General features: G+C 56.6%; 2 protein-coding genes across 3 annotated transcripts in view; both read right to left on the bottom strand.

The window, feature by feature from the left end:
* The window catches only part of ZNF385C (zinc finger protein 385C), a gene marked incomplete at its 3' end in the record, with an annotated part of 72,019 nt that overhangs the window by 5,432 nt on the left and 46,635 nt on the right, over positions 1–19,952 (bottom strand). Inside the window, exons 3-4 of the mRNA XM_082778798.1 lie at positions 6,576–6,718; positions 1,989–2,099 (exon numbers count right to left, since the gene is read on the bottom strand). Coding sequence (XP_082634924.1) covers positions 1,989–2,099; positions 6,576–6,718 — 254 coding nt within the window. The remainder of the gene's footprint in view (positions 1–1,988; positions 2,100–6,575; positions 6,719–19,952) is intronic.
* On the bottom strand, positions 11,644–19,575 carry LOC309887238 (uncharacterized protein C17orf113). 2 transcript variants are annotated; one of them, XM_082778797.1, is made up of 3 exons: positions 19,302–19,575; positions 16,145–16,774; positions 11,644–14,051 (listed from the first exon to the last, which is right to left on the bottom strand). In XM_082778797.1, the coding sequence occupies exons 2-3, from the start codon at positions 16,661–16,663 to the stop codon at positions 12,519–12,521; spliced, it is 2,052 nt and encodes a 683-aa protein (XP_082634923.1). In that variant the 5' UTR covers positions 16,664–16,774; positions 19,302–19,575; the 3' UTR covers positions 11,644–12,518. The 2 variants fall into 2 exon arrangements, with proteins under 2 accessions (XP_082634923.1, XP_082634922.1); XM_082778796.1 differs by having other exon boundaries at positions 16,145–16,673.

Raw genomic sequence — 19,952 nt, 5'->3', positions numbered from 1 at the left:
CTAAGTAGGTCACGGAGCATCGCCGCCGCTGTGCACAGGAGCGGCGTGCGATGATTTGCACCCGGACGGGGGCTGCTGCAGACGTGACCTCGGGGGGACACGGGGCAGGGATGGGGGCGGCAGCAGCGCGTGGTGGGAAAGAGCAAAGCAACCTCAGGGGTCAAAGGCTGAGACCTGGATGCAGCCACAAGGGTGGGTTGGAAGGGCACCAACCCTCCCCGCACCACGCTTCCAGCCAGGGTACGGCTTGGAGAGCGATGCCTTTCCCTTCTGCTGCTTTTCCCAAAGCTGCTTGGTTGCTGAGCGAAATAATTAAGCCTGGAAAAGCTGACTTTGGCTGGAAGAGCTGGATCTCCAGCAGGACTCTGCTGATACAGCACGGCCAGGCTGGGACCGCATCTCTCCAGGCACAGCAGCGCTGCAGAGCCAGCCCGGTGCTCCCCAGCTGCGAGAGCAGCCTCAGGAGGCTTGGTTCTCAAGCTGATGAGCAAGGGGGGCTCAGCACCGTGTCACTGCTCCGGGAAGGCACAGCCGAGCACAGGGTGATGCTCCCAGGCTGGCAGCTCTATAAATAACCCCGTGCTGCTGCCTCCCCCTCTGCCCTGCACGCCACGGCGCGGAGGAGCGCATCAGTGCACCGACACCGACCTTCCAGAAGCAGTTCCCTGCTGTGTGCTGCACATCCATGCAAAACGTCCCCTTGCTCAAGCGGAGCCCCCCGGGGTCTCTTCCAAGGCCGGGGGGCAGAGCAGAGCCTGGTGCCACCCCCAGCTCCGCAGTCACCCTCTGTGCAAGTCCAGGCTCAGCCCAGACAACACCAACCTCCATGGCCAAAACCTCTCTTAGCACATAACAAAGCTCCTTCCCCGGAGCTGGATGGAGAGAAAAGAGGCTGGAAGGCAGCCCCCATCTTGGGGTTTCATTGTGATTTCCCCTCCCACCCTCCCCAGGAAGGGGGAACAGAGCTGCAGGTGGTTAAGCTGTAATTCAAGCAGGAAAACGCTCCCTTGGCCAGGGTGACCACCGCAGCCCCGTGGGGTTAGGGGTGCAGCCCAGCGAGGGGCTCTGAGCTGCTGGGGGTGCAGGGAAAGGGCCCCCCCATGCTGCACTCCTGGCCCAGCTGCCTGCAAACCTCTCCTGCTGGGTGGTATTTGATTGAGAATTCCCTTTCCAACTGTTTAATCAGTTTTCCCCACAAAAGATCAGCTGCGTGCAATTCAGTACTGCAGGGATCAATGAACGTTTCCTTCCTCCCTGCTTCAAGGTGGTTGATTTACTTAGAATAAAAGGCTGGGGGGGGGTGCGTGTGTGTGTGGAAAAAAAAAACACCTGCCACATCAGAGCTCTGGGAAGCCAACGCAGGGAAGATTATATTCAGTTCCCAAGGAGCAGATATCAACTGCACGGGCTGATAAAGCAGCTTAAGCACAACCAGCGAGGCCAAGGCAGCGGGGAACAGACCTGAACAAAACGATGAGGAGTGGAAAGACAAAAGAGCTGGCGTGGTGAACAGAGGGCACAGCAGCCCTGGGAGCGTTCAGGCCCATGAGCGAGGAGGAAGCATCTTCCACCACCCTGCCATGGGCAGCATCAGCTAGGGCGAGCGGAGAGGAAGGGCAAGGAGCAGCGAGGAGCTGCGTTGCTTGGTGCCTTGTCTGGGGATGTGTGGGCAAGGGGCACCCCTACCAGCCCACTCTGCATCCCAGTGGGGCTGTGGGATGAGGACAAAGGCAGCTTTGCCCTTGCTGCCCCAAGCCAGGGGAAGCAGTGGGGCTGCAGAACTGGGGCAGGGCTGTCCCTGCCGAGGCATCCAGAGCTCCCCATGCAAGCACCGACGGGGAGGCTGCAGGAGAGGGAGGAGGATGCGAGCAGCATGCCCATGGGGTGCACCTCGCTCCTGCTTGGCCCCGGGGTGGTTGCAGGGTGCTGGCACCGACCCCGCTCGCCCACCCAAACCCACGCTCGAGGCCAGCCCCGTGCCAGCTTACCGCCGAGTTGAAGCGCAGGTGGCAGATGTTGCAGGAGATGAACTGCTTCTTCTTGAGCGGGGTGGGCACGCCGAAGGTGTGGCTGATCACCGCCTTCTGCACGGGGTCCATCTGGAAGGGGAGGAAGGCACAGGGTGGCTGGGTGGCACCGGGACCTGCAGCACGCATCCCGCGGTGCTCAGTGTTTGCTCCCGGCTTCCAGGAATAAGCCTGGGGTCTCACAGACCTCTCCGTGACCTCTTCTTATCTACATTACTTTATATAAAACCTCTCCGTGGGGTGCTCTCCACCAATTCCTTTTTATTTTTTAAGCCAGCCTTCAAAAACCACCGAATTTCTGCTGTGGTCTGGCAGAGGGGAACAGCCCCCGTCCCCACCATTTCTATCCTCTGGGCAGCAATGGGGATGTGGAGAGGAGGGGGAATGGCACCAGCCCAAGCCCTGCTCTAGCAGTGTCCCCCTCCTTCATCCCCCCCTGCTCCACAGCAGCCCCCGGTGTCGTGGATGGCAAATTATCAGCTTCTGTTTGAGCTCCCAGCTGCTGTCCTCGATATCCCAATGACCTGGGAGGTTTCTGAGTGACTTAGCAGGAGCAGAAACCACCGTAAAAGAGGGTAAAAGGAGCAACAGCCCCAAATCCTCCACGTGCGTTTTGCCAGGGAGCCGAAATGTTCCTGTGCAAAGCCAAAGGTGCGAGCAGTGCCCGGGGACACCACGGCATAGAGCTCCCACAGTGCCAGCGCAGGGGACAAGGGGACAGGGGTCCCACTTCTCCCCCTGGCTCTTGCCTCACAGCCACCTTCACCTGGGCTCAGTGGGGTGCTGGGACACGGCACGGCCCTGCACAGGCATCCAGGGCAGGGGGATGAGGGTGTCTGCAGCCCCAGGCACACCGCAGGGCACCGTACCCGTGCAAATCCACCCTGGGCTCCCCCAGCACCCATTTCGCCTGCTGTAACCAAATTCTGAGGCTGACGCCTTTCAGAAACAGCCCCTGGTATTTCACAGGGCATGTGCACAGGGGGAGCAGGATGATCTGCAGCGAGCTTTGTCTTTCCACCAGACCATTCATCAGGGGCAGCGCGCGGGGGGCTGCCAGCGAGGCAGAAGCACGCAGGCTGCTGACAGCCCCTGGCACTTCTGTCCCTCCCCGATGCTCAGCGTCATTCCTCTGCCGAGGCTGCAAACTTGTTGGAAAAGCCATAATTGTTTTAAACAAAATGCATTTATTAAGGGGTATGGGGGGGGGGGGGAATAAGAATCAGCTCTTTGTTTGAGCGTGGCTATAATCTATAATGCAAGTATTGTTCCCCTAGCCCGTGGCACAGGAAGATTATCTTATCTGAGTCCTGCTGTCAGTAGAGCCTTGGGTTTTCAGGCGATCGTATTTCTCTGCAAAGCTATTTGGTTGCTGAGACAGGTGCATCAGTCTTCAAGGCACATGCCTGGACAACGGAGCCATTATCAGGACCCCAGATTCCATTCCAGGAGTGAGCAGAATGGTAAAAGCGGGTGATTAATGAAGCGCCTGCTCGCTGCGAGCTTTTTTGCTCACTCGTGGAATAGAAATGAAGAGGCGTTCGGGGTTCGGCGGAGAACCGGAGGAACCTACGGATGGTGAAGAGGCCGCTCCACCCCGACAGCGAAGATCGCAGCGTGCAGTCCCCGTGCTGCCAGCGCCCGGCTGGCCCTCACGTGGAAGAGCAACACCCACCTTTTCCAGGGAAAGGCAAGAAAAACGGCTCTCATCTCTGCAGCAGCCTCCACCGCGCTCGATGGGAGAATTCGGTGCCTGACAGCGAAGGCTCCTCGATGCTACTTGCTCGTCTGTTAATTAGCACTAAACTGCAGCCTCTCGGGAAACTCCGCTTTCCATTTTGGATGCTTGGGATGAAGGAACCCCGTTAGCATCAATACTGGAGGAGGTTTGCTCTCTCCGCTCAAGTTTTGTTCGGTTTCCTTTTGCTGTCATGGAGCCCGGCCAGCTTTGCACTCGCTCCACGTCTGCTGGGTGGCACAAGGGGCCTCTGGGCACCCTTCTGTGTCCCCTCTGGTGGGGAGGGACTTGTGGGCACAGCCACCGTGCACCAGGTGGCTTTGGGAGCAGGGTGAGGCTGGCGACCTCTCTGTAGCAGGCATCTCAACGCTGGCCATTACCTGGGTGCAATTCCTCCCCACTGACTGCTTTGCTGTGCATGCAAGCTCCCTGTGACCCCAAAACCCAGCTCCATGCCCTGGACAGCCCCACGCACCCAGCCACAGCCACTTCAGCTGCCTTCGCAGCTCTCTGGCCATCCCTGCGATCCAAAAGCCTTCACAAAAAAACTGGGGGAAAGTCCCACTGGGGCAGCCTGGGCGCACGCCAGCACCTTGCCACCTGTGTGAGCAGCACGATGTGGACACCAGAGCTTTTTTGCATGATGCCAGACGGGGCTGACGCTCGAATGCCCCCCGAGAGCCCTCGTTCTTCCCATCAAACGAAAATACAAGCACACCATCACCGTCTCTCTCCCATATGCAGCCTCTGCTATCTCCAATAGGAAAAAGAACCACTGTGGTCCCTGCTCGCTCTCCCTGGGGACCCTGGTGCTGCAGCTTTACGTACCATCTCCCACGGACGTGGCTTTTCCCCCTGGTCTCCAGCACCTTTCACCGAGAACCCCAGGGCCCAGCTGCTGCCAGCGCTGTGCGGCAGCTCATCCAAAAGCAGAGGTGGGTTTTCGGGCACGGCACGCTCGGAGCATGAAGGTCCCAGCTTTATCGCCAATTCTTATTGACTCACGTTACTTTATTTATCCCTGGATGTTCCTACCGATATAAATAGAGATCTCGGAGCCAAACTTCCTGCCAGCCGCTGAGGTCAGCAGCGGGACGGAGCATCAGTTCGCTTTGCATCCTCTGGTGTGGTTTTGCGAGGCGCTGCTAGGTCCTGGGGGTTTGCAGCATCGCAAGAGCTACAAAGTGCCCTCTGAGCACGTAACGCGCCTTCCGTATTGCTAGGACTCTTTTTTTTTTTTTTTTTTTTCCCTCCTGCTGTTGTTGCTTTAAGTGAGAGCTCAGTTTTTGGAAAGGTTTTTGCTCGCTCCAGAGTAAAACATCTGCTGGGTTCATGAGAGCCTTGTGACCTGCTCCAAGTGCACAGCGTTCAGCTGCGCAGTTGCAACCAGCTCACTCGGGGAGCACAACACGGTGACCCCCTCGCTCCTGCCCCCTCTCCCACCTCACCCCCATCACCTCTCCGGCACGAGAGCATCCCTGCAGGGCTAGAAACATGGGACTGAGGCTGAGCTCAATGTAACCAGCTGAGGATTCAGGGAGCTGGCAGGGATCAGAGCACACACGGAGCCTGGCAGGGCAGCGGCCGAGCCTGTCCCTGCACAGCCGGGCAGCTCCCATGAGTGCAGGAGTCGTTTTCCAATTTATTTCTTTTTTTTTGAAGCTCTAGAAAGCACGTGCCAAGGCAGGGGCAAGCGAGCGCCAAGCAGAACAAACAACAGTGTCTGGTTCGAGTTAGCTACTGACTCCAGAGACTAAAAAAAGGAACACAGACAAAGAGCAGCAACGTTAATGGCATCAAAAAAATCCTCCTCTCCTGTGTTCCTGCTTGTTAGCACAGGGGAGAGACAGGCTAAAGCTGGGATTTCAAAAGGGCTTAAAGGAGTTAGATGTCTGAATCCCATTCAACAGCAACAGGAATCCGGCACTTAATTTCTGGGGCTGACTTTGAAGATCTCGGTGATAATTTGCACCTTCAGAGCATGTTTCATCTCAAAGCCACTTACAAAAGGCTGGCCAGGATCAGGTCCCTGTTTCAGCAGGTGGGGAGGGAGTTCAGGAAAGTCCCATTTTTAGGCTCACGAGTAAAAAAAAAAAAAAAAACCTGACATTTACCAAAGGCAGGAGCAACCAAACCGCCTGTCTCAGATGCAGGGACCAAGATGAGGGCAGCAAAACCCCCTCAGCCCTGAGCAGGATGGATACCCCTGCCTTGGGCATCCTGCTAACCACCAGGACACGGCCTTGTGCTGTGATATGTGATGGGGGAGCTCTGCAAAGCGAAGTTCAACCACCTAACCCCGGTGTTTGGTCCCACTTCAGCCCTACCTCGAAGCCCCCGCTGGTAGGAGACATCCCGCAGTGACCAGGCTCACCCCGCGCCTGCCTCTCCACACCTCCTCTCTCCTCCTTTTTTCCTCTTTATTCACTTGAAAACTAATGAACTGCTCTCCAGAGCGACTTTACCGCTATTGATTCCAGGAGCAAAACCCCATTGATCTTGGTTGCAGCAAACCACCTTTTTAATTTTGCTTTCTGAGGGCGGCAGATGGGGTGAGAGGCAGCCTTCGAGGGTTCCTTCCCGCTGCTCCCTCGCCCCACGACGCTTGCACCACGTTTGCTCCGAGCTACGGGCAGAGCAGGCACCGTGCGGGGGTGAAAAATAGCCCCAAAATTAAGCCAGGACTTATCTGGCTGGGTTCAAGGAACAGAAGAATGGGGAAAAAAGAGTTTTTATTTTTTCTTTTTTTTTCTGGGGGATAGAGGAGGAAGGGGTCCGGCAGCCACAGCCCCTTGCCCACGGGGACTCACCGTGTTGAAGTTGGGGAAGAGGTTGAGCGGGGACGTCCCGTTGAGCCTGAAGGTCAGGAAGTGCTTGATGTCCAAGGGGGGGTGAAGGGGCCGGCCGGGAATAGGCAGCGATGCTAGGAGGGGACTGCTGTGTCCAGAGGGACCTGGGGGGAGAGAGCAGCGTTAGCACGAGTGGACCCCACTCACACACGGGGACAAGGCCACCAGGATGGTCTGGTGCTGCTCTGACCCTTTGGTGACCTGTCCTACATGGGGGGGCTCGGGGCATCCCTCTGGTTTTTGGGTTCAGCCCCAGCACCCTCAGGCAAAGCCCGATGCAGCCGTTTCCACATCAGAGCATTGCATGTGATGGAGTTTGAACCATCTGAAAGGCAGCAAAAATCCCTCTCCCCCCAAAAAAAGCACCCCTCTCCTGCGTGATCTCCCATGGGGGGCCCCAAAGCAGCTGATGGAGAGGCACGGGGAGCATCCCAGCCACAGCTGCCCCCCCAAAGCAAAACACTGAACTGAGGGCACTGGGCAGAGAGCTGAGCAGCCCCCAGCACACCACGGCCCTGGCTTCACACGGTGTTGAAATTTGGGCCCCTCGAAGCCTCTCAGGCACCCCAGCTCTGCCCCCCTCCTGCTATTTTGGGTGGAAACCACCCGCAATCCCCAACCGCGGCTCCGGCAGCAGAGCCGCCCACTCCCCATCCCGGCTCTGCTGCCTGCCTTGCATCTTCCCCCGCAAACCAATTGTGAGCTCCAGCGTGCGGTGTAAAAATAGCCTGCGGTTATTAATAATATTCTGTTTCAAAAGAAAACACCCGTAGGGACGAGGGAACGGCGAACAGAAGGGATCTGGAACCCAGGCATCAGTGCAAAGGCAGCGGTTTTCCATGCGGCCTGATCCATCCCCCCCCAGACACCTCCCTCTGTCCTGCACGGGCCAGGCTGGGAGCCTGCGCCCTGGGATCAAGGAGTGTGGAAGAGCTAAAAAGCCAACAAATGAAGAAAATAAAATGATAAAGGTTTCGATATGCTGTGAGCCAAAAAACCCCATTCGCATCTCGCGCGACTCCATCCGTCCTCCTTCAGCCCCTTTCAGCAGCCTGGGCCATGGACAAGGCAAATATTACTATAATAATAATAATAATAATAATAATAATAATAATAATAATAATAATAATAATAATAATAATAATATCTTGGTCCTTTTACACCTCATTTTCGGGGCTTTGCTCTGCTGGAAGATGCTTGGGGTTGCAGTGCTGCCCTCAGCCCACCCCTTCGCCTTACAACCTTAGGAAAAGCAGAAAACCCATCAGGAGAAAAAAAACACAGCAGCAGCAGGGGAGAGGAGCTGTCGCCCACCCCACAAGCCCCCCAAAACACCCTGAGCCCCCCCAAATCCCCCCACACCGGCTCCTCTTCCACGTGGGCTTGGCTGGATGAGGAGCTCGCTCCCGCAGCGCATCGTTGCTGCTCCCCCGCTGCGCTTTGCTTTCTGCCCCAAACCTGACCCCCCCCTGGCAAAAACCAGGCTGGCGCCCAGATAAAAATCTGAAATTCAAAGTTCGGGAGATTTTTCTGAATTTCCGAACGGGGAGCCGGCCGCGCTGGCCCTGCAGGCAAAAACGACCTCTTTCTGGGAGAGCGCACACGGCCGCTCCTTCATCTGCACCGCAGCGGTCCCTGAGTCAGTCCTGACTCCGGGGGAAAAATCACATTTTGCTTCATCAGGCGTGCATTGATCGAGTTAATTCCAGAGTCGCCCAGAAGGGAAATCTGTGAAACTGCTCCAAAAAAATTAAATAAATAAAGTGATAGCAACAGCGACGAGGGAGGCAGCAAGAGCAAGCAGAAATGGGTGAACGATGCAAATAAGTAACCTTCTGAGGCATGAAGCAGTATTTCTGCCTCAAATCATCGGAGACGGCAGCACCCTGCACCCAGGGACCTGGCCTCCAGGGACCCCCCCCCCCCCCGCAGCCTGCACACGCAGCCCTGAGTGTGCCGAGGAAAGCGGTTACACAAAGGCTTTTGGGGCTGGATTGCAAAGATTTCCGCTTGCCTTTTGTCCGTGCACTTTGCGGTGATTGTGCTGGCCCTAAAACCTAAGGTATGTTACCTTCAACATGGGGAGGAACAAGAGGGCAAGCGATGCCTGTGTCCCCATTGCAGGCGGCCGAATGAATGAGTTTGGAGCTCTGCGAGCACCACGGTGCCGGCGACACCCGGGTGCTGCTGCTCAGGAGGGTGCTGCGGCAGGAGCACCCATGGGTGCTGCCCACGGACCAACTACAGTCATGATGTGCTAAGCCAACCCTTGGCATCTTTGGTCCCAGTTTTGTGGGTTAATCATTTTAGGTCTGGATCAGGAATCAGGTGTAAAAGACAAAGGCTATTCGGAGAGCACGCAGAAACCCCAACCAAGACGGGACCCTGTGGTAGGAGGCAGGAGAGCCACCTTTCCTCCCCGATTTAGGTCGACCAGACTTCACAAGACCCCAGTGAACAGGAAAAGGCCTTAATCAGCAAGGCACATCTTTCTGCGGAGCCCCAGCGAGGTGCAGGGGCCGTGCAAGGAGAGGCCACGAGCCCGTAGCAGGCACCGGGAGGAAAAGCAGCACTCAGCTGAAAGGGAACGCGCTGCGGCTGGCACTGCTCGTGCTCCCGTGGCTAAAGGGAAAAAAATATATAAAAAATAAAAAGGAAAATAATCACGAGGCATGGGGACAAAGTCACCGTCAGCTTCAGTTTGCCTAAACCTCAGATGATCACAAAAGCATGAGCACTGGATGCAGGGAGCGGGCAGCAAGCAGCGCAGCCGCAGCACTGGTGTAAGCGGGGCTCCCGGTCACATCCTGAGCTCCCAGTCCTGTCCTGAGCTCCCAGTCCCATCCCGAGCTGTCATTGGGGTGCCTGGCCAGGGGATGACAGCGTGGTGCCCAGCCGGGGTGCTGGGGGCACTTCCTCAAGGTCGCGGGGCCGCAGCAGTTCTCGCCTTACCTTTGCTGCAGGGCAGATTCCGGCAGCAGCTGCGGGCTGTATTTTTAGGTATTAATTAGACACTCAATTATAGGGATTAGCTTTGGTGAGAGTGGCAGGGCCCCTGGGTCTGTCTAGGGTGACACGACCTTACCCGAGGGGACGGGCATGGCCACAGGCAGGGAGCAGCACCCCCGGATGCCCAACTGGCAGCTCGGGAGCAGGATCAGTCCCCTCGCTGCGGGGCTGCTGCCAGGGCACGGGGTGGTCGTGGTTCTTCCTCTCCCCCCAGGTTTGGTGGAGGAGCCCCCACCTCTGCAGCAAGCCCTGCTGTGCTGGCTCCTTCTCGATGATGCCAAAAAGGAACGAGCTCGAGGGCTCCAGGGAGCGCTGTCAAAGCACTGACAGAAGGAAGGCAGTGAGGGAGCCCTGCGTTTCCAGCACAGACACCACAAAATGGCTTTGCCCCCCTCCCCAGTTAGGTTTTGGGGTTAGCGATGCCGAGGACACACGAGCTGATCTCCAACCCTGTGTGCTGCTGTGCTGAAGCTGTTCTGGTGGATCCTGGATGCCCACGGAGGCACCCCTCCAGCCAACCCACTGCAGCGCTGGGCACCCCTTTGCCACCCCTGGCTCTGCAGCAAGGACACGCTGCCCTTCCTAAAAGAGCATCCCAGGTCTGACCACACACCACATGGAGCCACAGCTTCAGCACACACTTTCCCTCTCCAGGGCTCAGCCAGCAGCAACCGAAGCCACCCCAAAACCCCACAGATGCTCTGCAAGGCACCTTCCCGGCTGCTCCGAAGCTCAGCGCATCCCCTACCCCACAAGTCAGCCAGGTCTCAGAGCATCCCCCTGGATTTAAAGACACCTTTCAGACCTTTCTTTAACCAAGCCCCTGCAGGAACGGGGCCCACTGCTCCCCGCAGAATCCCCCTGCGACCTCACTCAGCCCCTGTTCACCGCGCGGGCGCAATTCTGCAGTCGATTCCCTCCTGACCCCCCGCCGGGCTGCTGAGAGCAACTGCAGCGCTCCAACGCTACGTCTGCACGAACCTCCGAGCTCTGCCTTTGCAAGCGGCAGCGACACCGCTGCGGGTTTTTTCCTACCATCACGAGGAGCTGCCAAGGACCCGTCTCGCAAACAAACGCGGGGCTGCCTTGAGAGAGCAGCTGGCGCAGAGTCTGCACAAGACAGATGGAGACGGGAGCTGTTTATTCACACGGAAAGCCTGGCTCCCTCTCGTTCGGTAGGTGTTCTCAGCAAATTTTGGTGGTGTCTCAGATTCCTCACCCAGGGCTTTAAAGCTTTTGTCTCTGGCCAAGCGTGGACTGAATTCGCTCCGGCTATTTCCAGGAGGCTGGCTGGGAAACGCACGTGTGCGCGCTCCGTGGTGCCAAGGGCTGCAGAGATGGGAGAAGGAGCAAGACTAGGGTCGTATCTCTGCACCACGGCAACAGGACCGATTTTGGCAGAGTGCAGCAACCTCCCTGCCCTGCTCAGCACCCACAGAGCCCCCCAGAAGTGTCCCCCTTTCTCCTGGGTGTAGCCTGCTCTGGCACCGATACCAGATGCCAGCCCCAGGCAAAGGCATGGGCTGAACTTGGACCACCAGCATCATGGGCATTTGGGTCAAATCCTGCCGGACTGCACATCCAGGGGATGGTGTGAACTTACCTGGGAGCGGAGCTGAGCTGAATCCAGCAGAAAGACGCAACGCTCCCCGCATGCTGGAGCGTTAAGCTGACATGGTGCTTTGGGCTGCTGCTTTGACTTTATTGCAAATTAATATCAGTAAGAAGGATCTTTTCATCCCACCCCTGCAGAACTAAAGAAGCCATCCCTCCAAGTTAAAAAATAACAAACATTATCCCACCTAACACCCAAGGGCACGCCATGCAGCACGCTCTCCATTCCGACTCAGGTGCAAGGCTCATGCACGGGCACTGAACCGGGTGACAGAGGCGCCCGTCCCACCCGTGGGGCTTGCCAAGACTTTGCTCACTTCAAGGTGAGGGAAGGGTTAAAAGAAAGAAACCAGGCTAAACGGACTCAAGTCTGTCCTGAAATAGATGTTAAAAGACTCTTTCTTTGGTTGCAAGGTTGCAGAGCGCTCAGACTGCAAAGGGAGCTTCGGGACGTGATGCCATTTTGGAAAAACAAGGAATTCACTATTATTTCTTGGACCCTTGTTTATAATTTATTCTGTCATTGCAAAAAAAAAAAAAAATCCTTTTAGATATCTTTGTACTTTAAACACTAGGAAAGTTAAGGTAGATCTTTTTCATATATATATATTTATATATATATTTATATATATATACATACACATATATACACAATGATGCATTTAAAAGTTACTATTTCCCCAGTGATTACAATACCGTTCTTTAAATCACTTGCTTCTGAAATGATCATGACTCGATGCCACTGTTAAAAATACCTTGTGCCATGTGCAAGGAATACCAACAAGACACCACCAGGCATTTCTGGGTTTGCCACAGAGCTAGAGAGATACGCTGCCCTCGCTGCATTCATCCTCGAGGCTCCAAAATAACAAAAAACAGATATTTTTGCAGAGTATTAAGTAAAAGCTGCCGGGTGTTGTGCAAAGGCAATGTTACATTTGAGCTCAGGAGAAGATTTGCTTTCATCTCCCCTAAAAAAAAATTAAAAACAACACCCTGGAAAGACCTCATCGCAAGGTGGAATTTCATCTGTGATGACACCCAAGGGGAACTCCCCCAGGAGTTGAAATTCTGGCCAATTCTGACGTCTGCTTTGGGGGATGAAGGGCAGCAGTGGGGCTGGCGTGGCTTTGTGGAGCATCCCATTCCCTTCTTCCCAGCGCGGAGCCAACCATCATCATCACGGTGACCGGTGATAGGGAAGGCAGCATGGAGGAGATGCTCGGGGCTGCCGTAGGACCAGGCTCCTGCCCGCAGGGCTCTGCCTTCACCAGCCACCCCTCATTTCACCTGCGCCACGATGAAGCCGGACTCCCGCATGCTCTCGTAGTACTCGATGGCCAACGCAAAGTCAAACTCGTTGACAGCCGGCCCGTCGATGGCGATCTTCATGAGGTCGGACAGCCCCTCGTCCTTCACGCAGCGCGACCGGCCGCGCTTCAGCAGCTCCCGGCCCCGGCTGATCTTCTCAGCCAGGACTGAGCCCAACGGCAAGGCCAAGGCGATGGCCGCGAGGACGGCGAAGTCCGGGAAGAGCTCGTGCATCTCAGAGTTGCTGTAAACCAGTTTGACGCAGAGGTCCTTGAAGGACAGCTGGCTGAGGCTGAAGACGATCCGCTTAAAGAGGGGGAAATCGCTCAGGGCCCTCTCGCTCACCACCACCCGGGAGTAGGCCTGCAGGAGGAAATTCAGCTCGCTGACCCCGTAGCTGCCGATGTCCTCCAAAGACTGGGGGTAGCACTTGGGGTTGAAGATGGCCGAGAAGGAGCTGACGGCCTCCAGGACGCTGCTGGGGAACCTGTCCAGCAGATTGCCCCGCACGCTCTCCAAGTAGGTCTCCTTCAGGTGCTCAAAGTGCTTCAGGTGCACCTTGGAGCAGTTGGCCAGCTCCACGCCCTTGTAGTAGAGACGTCTCTCGCCCTCCCGGTCGTCCCGCGGGTGCTCGTTCATCTCGTTGAGGAACTCCTGGAGGTTCTGGCCGCTGGCGCTCTTCTGGGCCTGCAGGGTGGTGGCCGTGGCGGAGACGATGGGCTTCAGGATGGAGAGGTCAAAGTCCTCGATCTGGAAAAAGCGGCTGAGTTTCTGGAAGATGGGGAGGACGTCCAGGAGGATCTTGGTGAAGGCCACGAACTGGAACTTCTTGAGCTCTTCGCAGAGGCCAAGGGCCACCGGTGACCGCTCTGCCTCGCTCTCCAGCAGCAGCACCAGCGTGGGCCACGAGGAATCGATGGCTTCCACAGCCGGGAAAATAGAAGTCCAGTGGATGGCCTTGGGGCTCCCGAGGTCTATCTCGCAGAGGTCCAGGACGCTCCGCAGCTCCTGCAGGCTGTTGCTTTCTCCCCTGAAGCTGGAGTAGAGCCTGTAGACGGCGTCCACGGTGGTCTCGTACTTCTGGAGGTATTCAATGCTGACGATGCTCTGGGTGGGCAGCAGGGAGCTCCCGTGGGACAGGCAGTGCATCTCGGTGAGCAGCGGGCAGAGGGAGCTCAGCGCCGTCCCCACCCCGCTCAGCCGCTCGGCCACCAGCGAGGCGCTGTCGGCGCTGAGCCAGGTGATCTTCATGGTGGGGATGCCGAAGGAGCGCATCACCTCACCCACCTTGCCTGCCACCGTGGAGGCCTCCCCGGCGGGCAGCTCGAAGCTCCCCAGGAAGGTGGTGGAGGTCTGCCCATTGCAGGGGGAGACGGTGGTGGTGAACATGGCGAGGTTGCGGTGCTCCAGGACGTCCACCGTCTCGTCTACCACCAGCCCGACAAACGGCGAGGCTTTTATCCTGTGCCTGTCCTCGTTGTGCAGGACCTTGGCGATCGCTGCCTGAGCCAGTTAAGGACGCGCAGGGCAGGCGGGGAGGGAAAGAGAAATACAAATGAACTTTAAAAGCACGCGGGAGATGTGCAGCACCCCTAGCAAGACAAGCTGCAAGGCACCCACGCTCAGATATCCCCAAAAGCAGCGCGAGGTCCCGAATCTGAGAAGCCCTTAAGCACATGCTTGGCTCCCACTGGCCACCTGCCTTCAAAGCAGAGCATTGCCCAGAGGATTCAAAGCCATTTTTGCTCATGTTTTAAGCTGCTCGCTGATTTAGGTGTAACAGCTGGGGCTCTTAAATGCAAGTGCCTACAAATTGCTCTCAAACCTGGAGTTCAGATGTTGGCAAACCCTGCTTTTGGTTCCTCAGGTTTTTAGGAGCTAGAGAAAGTCAATGAGATATTGGCACATCTGAACTACAACTTCAGACACATGCTTGAAATTGGAATGTTTTAGCACCCATTCCTGAGTAAAAATATTTTCCTAAATTTTAGCTTAAAACATGGAGCAAGTCCATCGGTCACAGCTATTTGGCATGGGAGTACCAAATCCAGCTTTCTCATGGAAAGAGCCATGGAAAGCATCTCTGCAAACCTTATTTAAAGCCATGCAATGCTGCCTTGTCCCACCACTGAGCTCACAACTTGCTGGCGCTCGCTTTTCGCTCTGTTCCATCCAAGTGCACAGCAATAGCACTTAAAGTGGCCACGAGCGCTGAATCACGCTGCAAGAGCAGGTTATGTTATGGTCGTGTCCGCAGACCTCAAAAGCAATTTTGGCCTTATAATGCTGTGTGAGTTGTACATACAAGTCAACTCCCTGCTGGAAATTGCTTTCTCTTTTCTAATATGCTGCCTCCAGCTTCCTCTGGCCGCATCCCAAGCAGCGAGTTAAGGTCGGCAGCCCTGTGGGCTGAAGGCAGCCAGCTCCCTGCATCCTCCTCCCTCCCCACTTCCTCAGGGCTCCCGGGACCCTGATGGTGCCAGGAGCTCATTAAGACACCTAACCTCTGCTTCTTCAGCTGTGACTCCATCATTTCAGTGCTTTTCAAGCAAAGCAGCAATAAAACTTTGGGGCATCTCTCCCTTCTTCGCTCCATTTTATCCATTTCATGGAAATGCCGCTGGTTCGAAGGGAAAACTTTCTCTGCAAGTGCAAACGCTGTAAGTATCACTCCAGGCTGAGAAATCTAATTAGTGGATTTAGCCTATCCGCAGTGAAATAGGGTTCTTTATACATCTAAAATGCCTGGCAAACCGCCAAGCATCACTAAAAAATTAATTTGATTTTAACAGGCATGAAGCGTTTGTAAAATTCAAAAAATACATGTATCCTCTCTAAACTCTATGGCTACTCGATTTTTCTGATCACTCAGTTTAGGGCAAAAGAGGAAAAGCCCACTGTGCTGGCGCGCTAATTGAAGTCCCGAGCTTTCATCCTTTGAGCCTGCAGCATCGACCTGCAGCGATGGGCATCGCGCTCCGGCAGCAGGAGCGGCTGCTCCCGGTCCCTGTGTGCTCTGGAGGCACACCCATGGCTCAGAGCCCCCTGCTCCCTCGATGGAGCCCATTGCTTTCTCTAGCCCCTCTGTTCTCCTGAGTCGTCATATCAGGGAACGACACCAACAAGGTGCTGTGTTTATTATTTTTTAATGTGGAAGCACTTGCCATCAGTCTCTACTGAAAATATGGGAAAGCTGGATAATCACCTTGCTCCAGCATCCATCCAGGTGGGATCAGAGCAGCCAAGGAGCTGGCTCTGATCTTGCCTTTCCTTGCTTCCCATAGTCACTGCTTCAAAAATGCATTTTTATTTTTTTTCTTTTACCCCTGGCGAGGCAGAGCACACGCTCGCCTCCAGCCCTAGCCCACGGGATGGGAGCATGTGCCCAAGGCTCCTGTTCACACATGCAGCAGCTGAAGAAACGCCGGCGATGCTCGACGCAACACAAGCTCAGGGGTGCTGCAAAGCGCGGAGCTCCCACCACAAGCACTGAAACCTCTTTGCTACGTGCCACGGGAGCTTCACAGCACGGTCCAGCCCCAAAACAGCTACCAAACACCACAGGCAGAGAGACCCCCAGCCCACACCGTACACACCTGCATCTCCCTGACGCTGCTGGGGTGGTAGTACTCGCTGTGCTCGGAGGCGAGCAGCGCCTGGCACAGGTTGAACTTCTGCAAGTCCAGCAGAGAGGAGCACTTCTCCTCCGGGATCTCCTCCTTGGCCATCCAGTAGACGGTGGTGAGGATGGCCACCTTCGCCGGGTTCACCTCCACCTTGAGGACCGAGCGCAGCTCCGGGTGGCCGTGGACGCGGGCCTCGAAAGCCAGCTGCTCCCGGTTCACCGCCAGCGCCTGGCGGTGGGCGCCGGAGGTGACGTGCCGCAGCAGGGCATGGCGCTGGAAGTTGTCCGTGCCCACGGTAAAGGCGTTCTCCGCTTTACCGTGCTTGTTCTTCACCAGCGCCTGCCGACACTCTATGCAAAACATGAGTTTCCGCTCATAGTCAAACTCCAGCCAGGTAAATTCTTCCTTCCAGTGCTCATTGAAATAGCGCTTACACTTTTTATTGGAATTGGAAGTTTCCCCAGCTGGCTTTTTCCCTGGAGGCACCATATTGCTGTGGCTGGGAAATCAAACACTACGGTTGAACTGAAACGTGCCTTGGAGGAGCAGCCTCTACATTTAATTTAGTAAGGAAGGTCTATTACCACTTTCCTGGTTCGACTGGAGATGAAAGAGACACAAGGGGAAAGGGATTAGGGCCCTTGCAATCCTCAGTCTTTGCTATTTATTTTTTTCTTGCCTGCTATCGAGGAGCTGCGGTGACACGGCGGTGGTGGGGGTGCTCGGAGGGCAGGACCCTGAGCACCTCTTTTGGTGTCCCCAGCAGCTCTGGGTGCCCGTGGTGGGACCGGCATGCACGGCGTGGTCCTTCACCTGACCACGGGGCCGTCTGAATGCACTCCCAACCAGAGCAGACCTTCATGCTGCAGCCAACGTTCAGAGGATATGGAAACTTCAACGCTGGTTTTCAACAAAACATCACAAATCAGAGTGTTTGCCCCCCCAGAGGAGAAAACACTCCATTCCCCAAACCACCAGGAAGGACCAAAGCACCTTGTTCACCTCCTCAGGCAGGCAGCATCACCCAGGCTTGCAGGGAGCCTTGTCCTGGGTGGATTTTGAGCTGAACCCAGTTGCCTTCGAGGCCAAGGAGCAACTCAAACACTTGCCCAGGGCCTGCGTGTGCACATTTTCATCCTTTCCTTGCTTGCCTTTATTTCAGGAAGCCACCAAACCTGCACAGGCTTTGGGGTCAGGTACAGACAGTGCTCCTTGCACAGCCAGTGCCACCAGCCTGGCTTGTCCCCAAGGGTGGGGGGAGCTGGCAGCCAGGACCTGTGGCCGCCTGGAGCTGGGGACAGCCAACGAGCAGCTCTTGGATTGTCCCCAACAGTGGAGGAAGAGCCAGGACTTCCCAGCACCTACAGAAGGCTACCAAGGACCTAAGCACGTCTTAGCTCAAGTTAGCTCAAGTGTTTAAGCAGCCACTTAACTCCCTGCCTGTACTTAAGCCCCACTCAGTCCAATCCTTGTATTCCTCCAGGAACAGGACTGAAAAATCAAACTGAGCCTCGATAAAGGGAGGAGGAGGAACCCAGTGCAGAGCAGGGAAGGGGAAAAAACCGAAGCACAGGGGGAAAAGGAAAGAAAATGCACCTTCAGCAGCAGGTCGCCAGTGCAAGCCAGGAAACACTCAGTGTAACTCACTGAGAAACCCATGAGGGATTAGGGGTTTTTCTAAAGAACAAAACCCCCAAGGACTGGAGCCATTCCCACAGCCATCATGGAAAGCCTCAGGATTTGGTGCTGGAGCAATGCTTCGACCCCCAGCACCCCCCAAACCCCCTCCCACCCACCCAGCTCTTACCCCCCCCAGGGTATGCAGGGCTCACAGCCACCCCAAAGCATCTCTGGCACCGCACCACTGCCCTCAGACCCTTGTCCCCTGCACCCTGCCACCCCCCGGGGGCTGCAAAACGCCCTTCATGGAGAGGGTGAGGAAGGGGCGAGCTTCCTCCCGACACAGGGAATGCAAAGCTGTCTGGGCTTGCAACAGGCATGCAGGTTCCCTTTCCTCGTTAAGCCTATTGAACATAACTGCTTGCTTGGCTCCCCAGACCCAAGCCTCCCTCCTCACCGCACGCCTCTGCGGCGCGGTGCAGCCGGGAGCACTCGGGGGGCGATCCCCAGCACCGGGCGATCGCGTGCGAAGTTGCAGCCTCGTCCTCCTCAGGCCAGTGGAAAAGCCTCACCCGCAGCCACTAAGTGCATCTGCTCTGCAGTCCGTTAATTAGGAAACTGCAAGGGCTTTTGTGAGAGCCGGAGCCAAGACCCGTCTTGCTAAATGTTTCCTCTGCGGTTGCCAGCGCCTGTCGGACGCTCCCCGGGGAACGCAGGCTCTGTCTGGGTGGGGAGCGCCCTGGTGCCTCCCCCCCCCGTGCCTCGTGCAGGCTCCAAAACTTGGCTTGTGGGCTCGGTGCCCACCTGCCCTGAGCCCCTGAGCTGGGTGGGCACCGAGCTTGGTGCCCTGGCTGCAGCAGGGACAGCTCACGGTCCCCAGACTGTCCCCTTGCCGTGACCAACCACGTCTACACACTGCACCCAGACACTCAACCCAGCAAAAAACTCATCCCTTGGACAGAAAAAAATAATATATATATATATATATATACACGCACATCAGTGATGGCTCTGGGGGTGCACAGGGCCCGTGCAGCCTTGCTTGGGCAGAGCAGGGGACAGTGCAGGGGCTGCTGGCGATGCAGCCGTGTCCTGTGCATCCCGGGGCAGCCACCGTGCAGCTGGGCTGGCTCCTCTGCCCTGCTGCTGCCTGCAGGGAGATTTTAGCACAGTGTGTCCTCAGGAGCAGGTAGCGTGCCGGAGGGGGCTGAATTCAGCTGGGAAGCAGGGGTGTTAAGATTGCACCCCAGCTCCTGCATGTGCTGCTCCCTCCAGGAGCATACAGGCTGGGCAGGAGCACTGTCTGTAAGGAAGTTTGGGCAGGATTTATTTGCAAGACAAGGAGCCCCTGCTGGGACACGCACGCCCCAGGTCCCTCAGCCCTGGCCGTGTCACTGAAACCGCCCGCCCGGCTCCAGGCAGAGCTTTGCCAAGTGCGAGCAGAGCCGCATGCAACTCCCCCAGCTCCCCAGCCCCGCACGCCCACCCTCCTTCTACACATACGTACCATGGAACCGCTGCCATGAGCTTTGGGGCCAGGGGGCTCGCAAACTTCCCAAGATTTTGGTTTTTATATAGGAAAAAAAAAATACTAATTTAAAAAAAAAAAAAGAAAAACAATGCAAAGACAAAAAAAAAAATAATAAAATAAAACAATCCCCCGGATGCAGGGCGAAGCACCACACACACACACATACGCCGCCCCCCTCCCCTTGCCCCGGCGGGGCTCCCCGCTCAACGCATGGGGCGGGCGCCCCGCGGGCGCTGCAGCGGCCCCGGGAACAAAGCCCTGCGGCTGCCGCCCGCGCTCACGGCAGCATGGGAGCAGCCATCTTGCTGCGAGGACTGTCTGGCTCCACCGATGCTCCCGGCAGCCAACGGCGGCAGTGGCCACTAGCGGCAGCCGGCAACGGGGAAGGCCGCGTGGCGGTGGCCGCGCTTCGGCCACGGGGACGGCGGCCACGGTGGCCGACCGATGGGCTGGGGTCCCTGAGGTGGTGGGGGAGGACTGGGGACGCGCTGGTGGTGATCCCCAGGGGGGTGCTTTCCTGCAGGGTGGATGGGGGGGATGGTGGTGGGTATAGGGGTATCGGGTTTGTGGCACCCCCTGGGATGCCCCCAGGCTGGGCGCACACAGCTGGATGCCGACCCGGGTCTG

The sequence above is a fragment of the Aythya marila genome, assembly GCF_965140915.1.
Source record: "Aythya marila genome assembly, chromosome: 25".
In the NCBI taxonomy this organism is placed as follows: Eukaryota; Metazoa; Chordata; class Aves; order Anseriformes; family Anatidae; genus Aythya; species Aythya marila.
This window is presented reverse-complemented; position numbering and strand designations above follow the sequence as displayed.